The 15,905-nt window shown below is 32.1% G+C and overlaps 2 protein-coding genes across 7 annotated transcripts in view; both read right to left on the reverse strand.

Annotated features, from left to right (window-relative positions):
* Positions 1-8,318, reverse strand: part of LOC127723407 (glucose dehydrogenase [FAD, quinone]-like) — a 108,326-nt gene extending 100,008 nt beyond the window's left edge. For all 5 annotated transcript variants that reach the window (XM_052230024.1, XM_052230023.1, XM_052230022.1 and 2 more), the window contains exons 1-3: positions 8,254-8,318; positions 5,338-5,484; positions 1,747-1,952 (exon numbers count right to left, since the gene is read on the reverse strand). In XM_052230024.1, coding sequence (XP_052085984.1) covers positions 1,747-1,952; positions 5,338-5,470 — 339 coding nt within the window. In that variant the 5' untranslated portion in view covers positions 5,471-5,484; positions 8,254-8,318. The remainder of the gene's footprint in view (positions 1-1,746; positions 1,953-5,337; positions 5,485-8,253) is intronic.
* LOC127723409 (glucose dehydrogenase [FAD, quinone]-like) overlaps positions 1-14,648 on the reverse strand; it is a 483,936-nt gene extending 469,288 nt beyond the window's left edge. Inside the window, exon 1 of one of the 2 annotated variants that reach the window (XM_052230031.1) lies at positions 14,563-14,648. The gene's annotated coding sequence lies outside the window, so the exon portion shown is untranslated. Of the gene's footprint in view, positions 1-12,317; positions 12,411-14,562 lie in introns of those variants that run through there. The other variant, XM_052230036.1, reaches the window with a different exon arrangement.
* Between the last annotated feature and the right edge of the window lie 1,257 nt (positions 14,649-15,905).

The following is a 15,905-nucleotide window of genomic DNA, read 5'->3' on the forward strand; positions in this document are numbered from 1 at the left end:
CTTATCCTACTAAAAGAGATTTTTTATGTTAGGATCACATCTGTGTTTATGAAGTATGTATAATGTGCACATTCACGAGTTCAATTGACATATTATTAACCCTATACGATGGCACGGAGGGTATTTTACTACTAGGAAAAGGGGAGTTGAGTTGACAGTCAGAAAGCTGAAATCGTCACGTTTGTCATAGATCCTGATGTGGAGTCGTCCGTCTGTGACAAAACAAGAAAACATTAAAAATCGTTACTAGTGCCGAAAGTATACTTTATTTCGAGGGCACTGTGATATTATAGATGCAAGCACTCGCTGAAATGATGGATGTTAAAAAGCAGAACATCATCAATATACATAAAGGTTGATGAAAAGAACTTAACAAGATACCTCTACTTTTTTTCTTTGAGAAGGCTTGGTATGAATTGTGCGTCGTATGAGTATAAAATTAAGTCTGAAGGATTGCACAATTAGTATCCATTACAACCTGTGCAATACAAACTTAAATATATATTCACGAAATACAACAGATATGTTGTATATTAGAAAGGCCAGCATTTTGATGATATCATTTTCTGTGAATTTGTTGTTGAATGCGGCTTGGATCTTAACAAAGGAAGATTTTGCACTCCCTTAATTACCAAGCATTGGTTTCTACGAGTCCCATTTTTTTTCTGAATAACCAGACTGTTTAAAGATCATTCTATTTTGAATCGGGAATTGTGATGTAGAGCGTAGAAAAATCAATAGTTTCAATATAAGTAATATATTGCAAGTCAGACTTGATCGATTATCATTTACCATTATATAGTAGATCTTTAGATATATAAAACATCCACACCTGATTGACACAATGACAATTATACCAATCCTCACCATATTTTTGCGGCAATATTTTAATGTTAAAATAATGCAAATTAGAGCTTTCAAACGATGTTAAGTCGAACATTCTGACGAACAAGCTATGTATCGTTCACTGCAAGGATCCATGTAGCGTTTAGTAATTCAGTGGGAAGAAGGAATGTTTTCATTGTCCTTTGGATTTAAATACCAAAAAAAAAACTCATCAAAGACGTTACATGTGCGTTTCGTCTACAAAAGACTCATCAGTGACGCTCATATCAAAAAAATTAAAAAATCAAATAAAATACGAAGCGAAAGAGCATTAAGGGTCGAAATGCCGAAGGTTTTGCCTAATACAGCTTAGTCAATGACAAAAGGACGAATTAGTGATTTACTTAGTCAATGACAAAAGGACGAATTAGTGATTTACTTAAATCTCGTTTTTCATAAATGATGTTGGCGTAAAGGTGGGATTAATTGAATGGCTGTAAATTGCACGTTCATTTTACGAAATCCTACTAATGATTCTTGCATATACAATACTATGCCTGGAGGCTTTGTCTGTATGAACAATAACATACAACCTCGTGCATCATAAAAGCATAAAAAACCCGTGTGCTCATGATTGATATTACTTTTTCAATTCGATTCTGAATGCATAATCAAACAAACCAGATCCTTAAGATAAAATGTTCAGTTAAGGATCAAATAGCTCGAGCTTAAAACTTCGACTAGATCCATCTGTTATCTGAAATTATTCTTCTAGTTTATAGGCTGGGGAATTTAAAATTTTTGACATTTTGCTAACAACTCTCTAAGCTGTTTATTGTTACAATGCAAAGGACCCGGCAAAGGTAAAGTAATCAATAGTTAAAAGTTAATATAAATTTAATATAAACATATCGTAATTACCTTGTTCTCCATAGCAAAAGATGAATATTTCTGTGGAACGCTATGATAATTCCAGTCTTGCTTAGTCCTTAATAGATTTCCCGATGCCCCTGGTATAACAGTGGCTTCGTTTTCCAAATCAGATCCACCAGCTTCTAAAAGCAAGACAGATGTTTTGTCCTCTGTCAGACGTGCAGCAAGCACAGACCCTGCAGAACCACCGCCAACTTCAATCAAAAAGAAATTCATTGTCATGCGTCATGTGCATACTACCGGGAACCATGGCTATAGCGTTTCGATTGACAACTGCAAAGGTAACTTGCAAGTAGTTGGGACTGTTAAATTCGTCGATTTAAATTATTGCTTTTTATCCTTTATACTACAGAAATACCCATATTACTAATGCGTATATAGTTGTCACTGAACAGAAAATAATTTCAACTACGCAACATCTTGTTAATTTTACAATTTCCGATTTTTTTTGGAAAATAGTCTTTTGCAGAATATTTGAATCCACATTATGATGTTGTTTGAACACAAACAGGCCAATAAAAGAGCACAAACTAACCCATTCTGAATATTGTTGCGATTTGGGGAATCTTAGATCGAACTCCGATATTGACATAACTTGTTTGAAAATACTTTCCTTAAACGTTTGCAGTATAAAAAGACGAATACTATATCCTGAATTTATTGAACTTATAAATTCATATGATGGTATTTGCGTACAAGAGACATAAAAACCGTTGATTGCGATGAAATTTTCATTCTAGCTTATATTCAAGAGTTAAAAATTATACGGATATTAAATAACAGAAGATACGGAGGTTTAATCAAAGGCTTTTAAAAAACTTAACGGGAACACATCAAAACTATGAAAAGTAATAACAAATAGGTTTAAATTCTCTTCTGCTTTCAATTATCTAGATGTTGATGACTTTGTTGGCAATGTATACATTTCGCCAGAAAATACTCATTAAAGATCAGCCGATGCGTTCCGTGGAATTGAAAACAAACTATTAATTTGTTCGAGCGATTGATAATATATATGCTTCGCAGGGGACATTAACATGTTTATTAGCCGAATGGCAACCAGTCCGGGTTTTATACAAATAAATCTGAATTATATTATCGATGAGATCAATGATTAACAGCAAGATGATGAAGGCAAACTAGTAAGTCATAATATTCCTAAATTTGAGGTAATAAGGATAGAAATAAAAACAACTTTGGTTTTAACCTATTTGCTATATTACTTTAGAAAAATTTGATGTGTTCCCGTAAAGTTTATAATACTATACACAACTGTCATACACGTGGAAGTTTAAGCTAGCTATAAAATAAGGTTAAACCCACTATTTTCTTCGGAAATTGCCTGTACCAAGTCAGGAATATGGTAGTTGTTTGTAACTTGTTTCGCTGATTGGTAGCGTTTGATTTTGTCAGTTTTAATGGACTTCCTCTTTTTTAATTTGCCTTTTAGTTCAGTATTTGTGTTATACTTTTTTGGCAACTTGCAACTTGATATAAACATATTCAATTATCTGTTTATTATGAATGGTCGAATGGGTAAAAATTATATCACGGCAAATTAACAAGTAAAAATGAATGTGTGGTGGATTATTTCAAAGGAACACCCGTATTTCAAAAAAAGATTACTATTTCCGATGTCCTCGACACTGTCCATTAGAAATATCAATGATTTGAAATACATGTAGCATTTGACAACAGATCTGGAAGTGAAGAAAAGTTAATCAAATGGATCGGTGAAAGAAAGGATGCATTTGAAGCTAAAGTAGATGCTGTAAAACTATCTGCATTAGAAGAATCATTAACTTGTCCTTCTAAACAATAAAAGACAAAATATTATTAACATTAACATTAATATTGTTAACGAAATAGGCGATTTGCGTAAGGAAGCTGCTACTTTCACATTTGGTATAACAACCCCCCACACACACTCACACACGAAAGATGATAAATCCTTCAACGAAAAATTATAAACCTAGGTATGACTTGAATAGCAAAAAAAGAAAATGAGTTTTCAACAACAACAACAAACTTTCGAAGAAAACTTAAAAAGTTTGAATAACTTTAGAATTTATATGAGAGAAAGCATCAAAGATATGAAAACTAAAAGTTCTGAAGAATATCAAAATATCATGAATATTTTCAGTCGAGACTAAAAAAAGAAATCGCCTCAAATTCCAATCGAAATAGTGTGTGATTTCCTTAAAAACCTCAAATTTAATGACAGCGAAGACATACACGACCCTAGGAATCTAGCAAACGATACTACTGCTGAAACGAGATAGTGAATTCAGTTATAACAGCAGACGAAATAAAAGAAATTCATCTTGAAGTTATAGAATAATAAATCAAGCGGTGATGACAAAATCTTCAACGAATACCTCAAATTTATATCAGACCCATTTATTCACATTATCGTACTTCTATCAAATTTTATATTTGAGTCCGGGCACATACCAAATTCGTCGCTAACAGGAAACATACATCCGATTTTTAAAAATAAGGGAATCAACAAGATCCAAAAATTATAGACATTACTTTATTGAGCTGTTTTTTGACAAATTGTTCACTTCTGTAATATATGAAAGATTAACTAAATTCACCGATGAGCTTTTTATTTATCATCATCAGAGTTGATTTCAGATTGACCACTCGACTTTTGGTTATGTATTCATCCTTTACTTAATTTTAAACATAATGTCAAATCGAAAGAAAAGGCTTTACAGTGCATTCATTGATTTGCAACGGCCTTTGATACCATCTGGATAAATTGACTGCGATATAAACAAAAATCTCAACCACATAAATGGCAAAATGTATAAAGTAATAAGAAATATGTATGGTAACATCAAATCAAGAGTTATCTATAATAACGAAAAATCGGAATTCTTTCCATGCACCATCGGAGTTACCCAAGGAGAATATATATCTCCATTGTTATTTTCTTTATACATAATCAAAGATATGATAGACGTCTTATCCAGTAACAGGTTTCTTGCTGGCCATTTTCGCATTTTACGAAAAAAATCTAATTGTGCCGAAACAAATTATTATTGGATAAAGTTTTATGCAAAAGAATTATAGTTGTCCAATATCATCCATCTTTCTTTTGTTTGTTTTTTCGGGCCTCTCTGACTTTGTCTTTATCACGTCACACGTGTCGAATTAACAGAAATTCAATAATCAACTGATTGGAAAAAGGTACAAGCTATCAACAATAAACTTATCATTAAAAGATGTTGATTGTAATGTTTTATAAAATTGTGTAGACAAATGGCTTCAAATGTCACTTAAACCTACAACTTTTATAAAAAAAAATCCTTTGAAATTGGCACTTCGCAATCATACGTTACTCTTTTTTCGACCTCCGGAATAGATTACCATAGTTGTATTTGACAAAGCCTTTCGATATTTCGTATTCTCAATGATCTTCAACTTTATTTGCCGTTTTACCTTTTATGATTCGAGTCACTGATGAGTCTTTTGTTGACGAAACGCTCGTCTGGCGGACAGAAATTATAGCTTCGTATCTTTGCTGAGGTTTTTTTTACCACACATCTCAATATATTTATGTTCACATACCTATAATATAATCGTAGTACCGTCGTAATGATCTGTTAAACACGCCAGGTGGGTCTTTCGGTCCGGGCGGCAACACATTTTGCAGGACATTTATTATTGTAACACTGTTCAGAAGCGAATGCCCAAGGAACATGATAAAATTTCACCCTGAAAATAAACACGAATTCTTCATGTTTTCACACATTTAAAAAAATCAGCTTTTGCATTTTACGAAATAATGATTCATTTGTGCATCATTTCATTCATTCTTTTTCGTCCTTTAATGAAGGCTATATTCTGAATCAAATATTTAGTCCTCTTTGACTGTGACTAACCAGTACTTACATTACATTACATTACAGGCAGTTATATGAAAATTGTTTACTTTTATCTATTTGTGTGTACCACTTTGAACATTGGCCATTCCGTCGTGCATTGAAGAAGACCAACAGAAAAAGAGTTCGAAAAATGGAATTACCATTACATCTTATTAATTATCCGCTGTTAATCACCTAAGTTCTGAACTAACATTCAGTCATTAATTAATAGTCCATTATAATGCTATCTTTTATAATGAAGTTGCTTGCTTTTCAGGGCAGTTAAGCACTAGCTACAGTTCGTTAGTAGAGAGATGTTGATTTAAACTGTAATTTTTATCCATTCATACTTTAATATACTGGAACATACACATAAGTAAATCATGCAAAGTATTTCACGCAGATGTTTCAAATACAGTGATGTAAGTTAGATCGGGTACCTAAATTGATCTTGATTGTAAATTATTGCAAATGATGGGTCTTGATTGAAATTAGCAAAGCAAAGAGGAAGGTACGATTTGAGACCAAAGAAGTATGTTATAAAATTTCAGAATTTTAGAATTAATTGATTTATCTTTTTACTTGTATAACACATTATACATTATAGTTTTGGTTTAAAACATTCTCTTTTCTGTAAAGGACAGTTTATTCAATAACATTGAGCAAAGTCTGCCCTTTTGACCTGTGTACGCTAAGAAATAATAGAACAAAACATATATATCCAAAGTTTGTGTGTTTTATGTTTATCTATTCGATGGCCAAGCATTGTTTAAGGTGACGCCTATGCTCTATGTAGATTAAGCTTAAATGTTTAATAAAATAATAAAAACCTGACCATTTCTCCTATGACCTCACTTTAATGACGTCACAATCAAATTTGTAAGCAAGGTTGACCTAATTTTTAATGATAAAATGTTTATGATTTATCTTTACCAAAACAATTTTAAATAATAAGATAAAATGTTTTAATCAATTAAAAATTTTTAACTTTTCTATATCAGTGGAGCTACATTTGTAACTCAGATAATATGGTTTTATGGTGATTCCATTTTTATCTTTTACGTTTACTTCGCGAGCGTTCAAATAAGATATGATCTGTAAATCGACTGAATTTTCAATGACTTCATATTCTACAAAAATGCCTGATTATACCTAGATTGTAAATTGGATTTAACGACGGAGAAATATCTTAATATAACAAAACCTCTGAACAAAAATTAATATTTTGTTGGAAAGTAAGAGTAGAGAATTGGTTTCAAACTAAACTTCATTTGCTGTTGGTGATTTGATTATAATTAATTTTCTGTAAACTTAAGACCATTTAAATCTATATACATTTTTTATTCCAAAAATGAACATTCCCGATGTATAATCCTTTACATCATGTCGTCACAATATAACAAAATATAATGAAGGAAACAAATTACAATAAAGGAAAAACTAAATGGATATTGATTAAATTAGTTTTTACACTTTGACGAGATTGTAATAGTATGTATCGTTTGATTCAAATAATGAATTTAAAATTTTCAGTTTTGTTTTTGAATAGTTATCATTCAGCTTGACAATCCGCCGTACGATATGTCAGCGATATATCTCTCGTGTTAATCAACCAAATTATGATTTCGTCCAAACTAGTTCTGAGGAGATTATGTAAGCATTGCCACTCAAAAACATATGTATCAATATCTAACGTGTAAGTTACCGCTACCACACATAGATCTTGATGGCACTCACAAATCCTTGAATATCGTGTCAAGTCGGAAATATGCATGAAACACATGCTTTGATTCGTTGAATGGCATAACCCAGCTGTTTTCACTTCTCCAGTTGGACTCCAGAACCTATGTTTTTTTGACTGTTAGTAGAAATGGATGTGATGTCTCAACTAAATCTGCATTTTTCATTAATTCTTATGTCAAGCGGGATAGATAGGATCATAAACTATACTTAACTTTAAATTGTTTAAGTATTCAATAAATGATCATCATCTATATCCCATAGTTTGCAGAGAAGCCCTGTTTGAAGTACCTTAAAAGAATTATGGACCAAATCTAAAATATTGGGAGCTTAGTTTGTTACCACATAATGAGCTAAATATCTAACAATTGAAATTTCTAGATTTATTTATATTCCAACATTCCTTTTCTAAGTTTTAGAGTAGTTTTTTTATACTGTAATGTGTACCTCCAAAAAAACTAATCACAGATAAAAAAAAGACATTTTAATCTAAATTGGAAATTTTTCTTATGAATAAAAAATGCTAAAAGTATACTTTATGAATTAATATTTTATTCTTCTGATCCTGAGGAATTAATTATAGAACGTCTTTTTAGTTTGATTAATGTTTTTGTTTTAATAAATCCATACATGATTTCCTATTTAATCTCAATATATTACATTTATTAATGATCCTTAATAGGTCACAAAAAAGAGAAGTAAAGACAAAAAGTCAACAGCAACAATAACTATTTCATTCTTAAGCATTATTCGTGCAAGCTATCTAGATATAACATTTACCTATATGTCATAAAAAATATCTGACACGGAAAATAAATGTATAAACTGTAAAAGACATTGATCAATAAATGATCAAATGAAATAAGAAAGCAAATCCTACCGTAATTGCCTAAACAGATATTGTCCCTGCAGTGAAACCCCAGGGAAAATGTTAAGTATTTGTAGTGTTTAAAACGATTAGAATTACTTGCATGAATTTATAACATGTGATAAACAGTTATACGTTTTTTCCGTCTTAAAAAAATCGTTATAGATAGTGATGCATCGGAAAACATATATATGCACTTATACCACATCTTCTTATTTATATATATTATAGATAACTAGTATATGATTATTTTATGTTTGTTTGTAAGGTGCACGAAACAACAAACCTGTGTAAATATAACCAAATTGATAAATTTCTATTATCCATCATATTGTTTTTCTTAAAAATTGATTGTTAAACGAATGTTATTTAAAATGACCCATACAAAGTTATGTAGGTATCGAATTTACGTGCATGAAGAGATGTCTGTCATATTTGTTTTTTCGTAAATTGTTTTGTTATAAATTAGGCCATTAGTTTTCTCAATTGAATTGTTTCATATTTTTCATGTCGGGGCCTTTTATAGCCGACTAAACGGTATGGGGGTTTCTCATTGTTGAAAGCCGTACGTTGCCTATAATTGCTTACATCCACTTCATTTAAACTTTGGTGGATACTTGTCTCATTGGCAATCATACCACATCTCCTTATTTTTATATAGTTTTAGAAATTTAACCCAATATTTTCATTCGGGATAGACCATAGATTTTTTAACTTTGTAATATCATATCCCCAATTCTGTACTGCTGGATTTGCTAAGAATTACTCATATATTGAGTTCAAACCATACAAACCATTTAAACATAGTACTACTAAGATAGTTTTGATCAAAAATATTTAACAGCAAACATACATGAGAAATAGTGGAGATACAACACTATAAAAATATTTTTCTCTGACCTAACTAGATGAATAAGCCATTTTTATATAATTGGAGTGTAGATTTAGAACAGTGTAGTTCTGACAAAAAAAGTGTAGAAATCTCGTATTATAGTTGTATAGGAAGATAGACGATTACACTTGGATCTCAAATATATAGATATCTCCTTTTTTTTATCAAAAATGAACCTTTATAGCTTGCTGTTAAGTGTGAGCCAAGGCTCCGTGTTGAAGACCGTACTTTAACCTATAATTGTTAACTTTTTATACATTGTGACTTGGATGGAGAGTGGTCTCATTGGCACTCATACTACATCGTCTTATTTATATATAACACTATACGCTTTACACGACGTTATGTAAAATTAGACATTCATTTTTGAAGGTTCTGTATACGCTTCAGGCGTATATTTTGTATTGCAAAATGTGTGCTTGTAATAGTCACTTGCACTCTAAAACATCCCCTTATTACGATCGGACATGGTTTCGTATTTTCCACAAACAGCCAATAAGACTTCCCAATTTAGATAAGTTCTTACTTCCGGGTAGGAAAAGACCACGTAACCACATGTTTATATAATCCGTTAAGGTGTTTTTGTCGTTGTTTTATTTTGCATCCAAAATAAAAATCAGAAGTTTCATACCAAGCATCTAGTTGTATTTGCAAATAAGTATTTTAAATACGAATCAAATATGATGCACATGAATGCAGCTTAGTTATAATCTTATTAAGTAAATGGTATATTTCAACAGAAAAATCGGACCCAACACTTCAGTTGCAAATTTGGTTATTTTTAATTTTGGCAAATTAAATTATATTCTCCAACGCAGTCATATAGATCGATCCTGACACTGTTTGAACGCTGTGTTATCGAAAGCACAAGAAGCATCGTTCTTTTAGCTAAACGTTTCCATAGGCATCAACTCGTTAAACTGTTTGTTCTTTTCTTATTAGTAACGGATACATTTGAACCGAAATTACCACCGACAGAGTTGATGCAATTAATTTAGCAAGATAACGATAACGAACTCCGATTAAAAAACAGATCCTTTGTTTAAGCATTTTTACAAGGATCTGATAACACTCGGTTTTACTTTCTGTTCTCGTAATAATTACATCAGCCAACGAAAGTTCAGCCTTAAAATTTGTAAAGGTGTGTACTTATCCGACAAAACTAGAGTACTTAAACGGTCTTTAAAACAGAAAGTAGAACGGATCGTTTTCAGATCCTTGTGTGTAAAGCTTAGACACAGAGGATCTGTATTGTAATCAGATTGACGAGAACGCAAATTTTCAAACCTAAAATGAGGGTTTTATGTACATGCGAATTATTTGCAATTGCTTTTTAAAAATATATTCAAATGAAATAAACACCCCTTTAGGTCAAACTTTGTTAAGAGACATTGTTATACTTTACTATAGTAATCAATAATAGAATAATCAACAAAGAGTTACCTCATTGTCCCTCGGGAGACTACTTATTCGCAAAATTACCGAGTCTGAATGTGCACGCAGTAAAATGACCGCCACTTTTACGCCTAAGCAAAATATATGTTTGGGAATGCACACGTAGAAAATAGTACCCCTTTAAATTTTGCTCGGATTTGCACGTCGAAGAAGAAATAAATAGTTGTCTTTGGTGAAAATGACGTAGGGCCATAAGCATGATAAGGTTTGGTTGCAGTTCTGATATTGACATGGCAAATATTCTACAGCAAAAAAAAACTGTAAAACACAAAACATGTATAACCTCAAATTAAGTTTAGTAAAATCATACAATTATAACCGTTATTAAAATTTACTATCAAAATTATCAAATCTTGAAAAGATTATTTTCCCTCCGTCCTGTGAACTTCTAAAAATAACCTTTTCTCGATTTAATTATTTCGGGTCTTATCATTTGATGAATTTTTATTGTTTCTTCTGAGATGAATGTTTACTTTCAATAGAATAAGAAAGGGAGAACAAGTTGAGCCAAAAACATAAGCTGTTGATTGTCTAATACAAAATGATTGTAATAACAAAAATACCAACTCCAAGTTGAGTTCATAAAAGGGAAGTCCGTATTAATTCACTTAACTAAAAGCTCGACTATATCAACCAACGACTGACTGAAAAGCTCGACTATATCAACCAACGACTGACTGAAAAGCTCGACTATATCAACCAACGACTGAATGAAAAGCTCGACTATATCAACCAACGACTGACTGAAAAGAAAACTGTCATATTCTTATTTTGGTACCTGAATTTTCATGTGCACATATTTTTATCCTTTCGGAACATATGAGTGAGCCAAAAAATTTCAGAAGGGTTATTTTTGCTATTTGTACTGTGTATGTTTGTTTTCCGGAAAGCTGTCTGTTTTCTGTCTTAATGTAAAAGAGGGACGAAAGATACCAGATGGACAGTCAAACTCATAGATCGAAAACAAACTGACAACGTCATGGCTAAAAATAAAAAGACAAACAGACAAATAATAGTACAGATGACACAACATAGAAAACTAAAGACTAAGCAACACGAACCACACCAAAAACTGGGGGTGATCTCAGGTGCTCCGGAAGGGTAAGCAGATCCTGCTCCACACTTGACACCTGTCGAGTTGCTTATGTTATTACAAATCCGGTAAATAGTCTAATTCGGTAAGTCACATTCGTGAAAAGGGAAGGGTATTGTAGTTGCGACATAAGGAACATATCCGATATCATCTGTGAAACGGTTATTCCATAACGGTCAACCAACTCGTGTAAACTATGATCAACTGTTTTTTTTTATATCTCCTTCCTTTTGTTATCTCATTTTCAAAATACAATGAAACAACGAAAATGGGTAAAATTAACATGTATGCAAAATAATAACAGATAGTATCCTATGTCTATGCTGCTAGCTTCTAATCAGGTTATACGACGGGCGGCGCATGTGAATAAAGTTTTGTGTACCCTTCTAGAGCACATAAAATTATCCTGTTTGTATTTAGAATTCTGTCAAAATAATTATTCTTTTTTTGTGTAATGTTTTGTGGATTGTTGGTTTTCTTTTCATCCTTTTTTTTTCTTCAGCCTGTGACTTTTTATTTTGTGTCCTCTGTTACTTTAAATATATTCAATTATCAAATAGTCACATATTATTTTATACATGTGTACCATACTAGCAAAAAGATGTAACCAAATATTAAAATGATCAACGTTCTTACCAAATATTTTAACCTTGTGTTATTCCTGTAAACATGTCACAGTATAACTAAAATCTCATAAATGATATTAGGTTTATAAATTTGTACACCAGACGCGTGGTTCGTCTACAAAAGATTCATCATATAATGATCATATTTATTACATGGTAGCCACTTCATACGCAATGCACCTTCAACTTTATGATTTTATATAGGACAACATATTATTTATGGATTCATAAAAACTAAAATATGAAAATATAAATGCAATTTGTCATTTAAATTAATGCATGTTAAAACGACATGGTTTCGCTAACTTAGATCTTTAGAAACCAGACAAAATCGTCAGATCTGTAATTTTACCAATTGTGACATTTTAATTGATATGCACGATGTGTTCATAGCAGGAGAAGCTTAGTTTAAACTTTTTGTAAATTACCACGGACGGTTTACTAAGTTACGACGGAGAATTCAATTGATAACCTACATGAGGTCTGGAGCTGGCATGTCAGTAACTGCTAGTAGTCCTTTGTTAATTTATGTATCATTGTCATTTTGCTTAGTTTCTTCTGTTTCCTGTTCTACATTGGACTCGGACTTCTTTTAAACTGAGTTTAACTGTGCGTATTGCTGTGTGTTTGTTTATTCTACATTAGCTAGAGGTATAATGGGAGGGTTCAGATCTCAAAATACATGTTTAACCCCGCTGCATTTTTGCACCTGTCCCAAGTCAGGAGCCTCTGGCCTTTGTTAGTCTTGTATGTTTTTTTTTTAATTTTAGTTCATTTATATGTTTTGAAGTTTAGTGTGACGTCAATTTTCACTGAACTAGTACACATTTTTGTTTTGGGGTCAGCCGAAGCCCGCCTTCGGGTGCGGGATTTTGTCGTTGTGTTGAAGACCCATTGGTGACCCTTGGCCGTTTTCCGTTCTTTGGTCGGGTTGTTGTCTCTTTGACACATTCCATATTTCCATTCTCTATTTGTATAGTAATAAATTGGAACTTGACTGTGTGGAGTTGTATAATATTAGTTCGTTGTCTTGTTTAGTCATGTTAATGGTCATGTGTACTTCCCACTGAATGAGGCATAATGGCTATGTTTTTTCAAAGAATTAATATATGGTTACATCGTCTATCAGATAATTTTTTCCCATTGCATTTTAGCATACAATTTGTAAATAACGTAAGCTTAGTGCCCCCGTCTAAAGTTTAGTAATTAAATTCTGATTTTAGAAATCCCATACGACGTCTGCATATTGAAGAATAAGCTGAACAAAGAAGAATTTTTTTTCAATCGTAAACCTATCAAGAACATTTTTCATTTTCCTCATTATAATTTTTTCTTTTATTTTTGTTATAATCGTCGGTTGTCATTATGCTATCAATAGTACTGTCATTGGACCGCATATCAAGAGAATATGTAAGCATCTCCCAGGAATTTGTTGCACTATTTGGAGGTATATAAAAAGTTCACTAATGCCTTTTATCTTTAAAATAAATCTGTAGCCATATTTCTTCCAAATTAGCACTTTCAAATATCAGATCGACGACGAATATGGACATAAAGTTTTTACATAAACGATTATCAGCCTTGTGTGGTCCTCTGCCAAGACGGATGGAGTTCTGATAATTTAAGAGTTAATTGTTTTGTCTTATGTCTGGTTATTGTTCAACCATGTTTCAGTAAACGTACAAATGTCGAAGTCAGGGGCTAGGCTTTGTACATTTAAATGCAGAATTGTGTACAACAAAAAGAAAAAATGACTAATCAATAAACGAACAAGTGCACATTAATAACAACTAATCTTTGTACATTTAAGCATGCATGTTTCATCTCTGAAGGTTTTAGGCACATGTCTTGTTGAGTCAACCCATAGACCAACATTGATAATGAAAATGCCTGCGAAACAATTTTACGAATGATAAATAACTTAATGTAGATAAAATCAATATATGTTAGACTGTGAGTAATCTTAGTGCCTGGTGAGTATAGGCCAACTCACACAGTATAAATCATGAGTTATGTTTCATCTGGTTGAAATTGGTCAAATTGAAAGCAGCCACATACCAAATTGATTCAACCATATCAATTCAGTTATTTGGTAAAATAGTATAAATAAAAAACATAAACATCTGTTGAGAACAAAATTGAATAATTATATGTAATATGCATAAAGCAAAAACAAAGGATGCACATTGATGGACCAAATAGTTTGGAGAAATAAGTATTCACAAATATAGTTGTTGATGAATAATAATACTTACGTCTGGCGTAAATATAAAATTTTGATCCTGGTCTATGATGAGTTTATTTTCATCTACAAACTTTTGAATAGATTTGAAATACGACGTGTCATGTCATATCTTTTCCAAGTCATGATTGATAGTAAAACATACAAATATTATCAACAGTACGCTTGTCTACGATAAAAGATAGAAATCAACATTTCCTTAAAGGACTGCATACAGGATTCGGTTCTATTTTATAGGTCTTCATTACCGTATGGAATTAAACAATATAGACAAAAGGGATTTTCGGAGTCATGCAAAACATGTATAATAAATTCCAAACGTTAACGTGATTCACGTGACAGATAAAATTGAGAATGGAAATGGGGAATGTGTCAAAGAGACAACAACCCGACCACAGAACAGACAACAGCAGAAGGCCACCAACAGGTCTTCAATGCAGCGAGAAATTCCCGCACCCGGAGGCGTCCTTCAGCTGGCCCCTAAACAAATATATATACTAGTTCAGTGATAATGAACGTCATACTAAACTCCAAATTGTACACAAGAAACTAAAATTAAAAATAATACAAGACTAACAAAGGCTAGAGGCTCCTGACTTGGGACAGGCGCAAAAATGCGGCGGGGTTAAACATGTTTATGAGATCTCAACCCTCCCCCTATACCTCTAGCCAATGTAGAAAAGTAAACGCATAACAATACGCACATTAAAATTCAGTTCAAGAGAAGTCCGAGTCTGATGTCAGAAGATGTAACCAAAGAAAATAAACAAAATGACAATAATACATAAATAACAACAGACTACTAGCAGTTAACTGACATGCCAGCTCCAGACTTCAATTAAACTGATTGAAAGATTATGTCTTCATCATATGAATATCAGGCACAATCCTTCCCGTTAGGGGTTTAGTATCATACCATCATAACATATATGAGAAGAACATAACCCGTGTCATGCCAACAACTGGTTTTTAAATAAATGTGTTTAGTGCAGATGCAAAGACCTTATAAGTGAATCAATATCAACGCCAAAATATGCAATCTTTAATGACCTGACAACAGTATCGTAACTATATCCCTTCTTAATAAGTCTATTTAAAGGTTTTGTTAGTTTCAGAGGTGAATACTGACATTTTTGTGCTTTATAAAGAATATTTCCATAAAAAATTGGATGTGAAATACCTGAACGTATAAGAAGTCTGCATGTTGTCATAACTGATCAAGGTAAGTATTCACGTGGTAATTAACAAGTCTGATGGTAATTTTACAAATCCTTGGCAATAATGAGGTATATGCATATTTGAAATAAAAGAAGAAGAAAAAAAAAAGAAAAAGTGAAGAAAAAACAAGTAATATTT

This window comes from Mytilus californianus, unplaced genomic scaffold, assembly GCF_021869535.1.
Source record: "Mytilus californianus isolate M0D057914Y unplaced genomic scaffold, xbMytCali1.0.p SCAF_13, whole genome shotgun sequence".
NCBI classification, from domain to species: domain Eukaryota; kingdom Metazoa; phylum Mollusca; class Bivalvia; order Mytilida; family Mytilidae; genus Mytilus; species Mytilus californianus.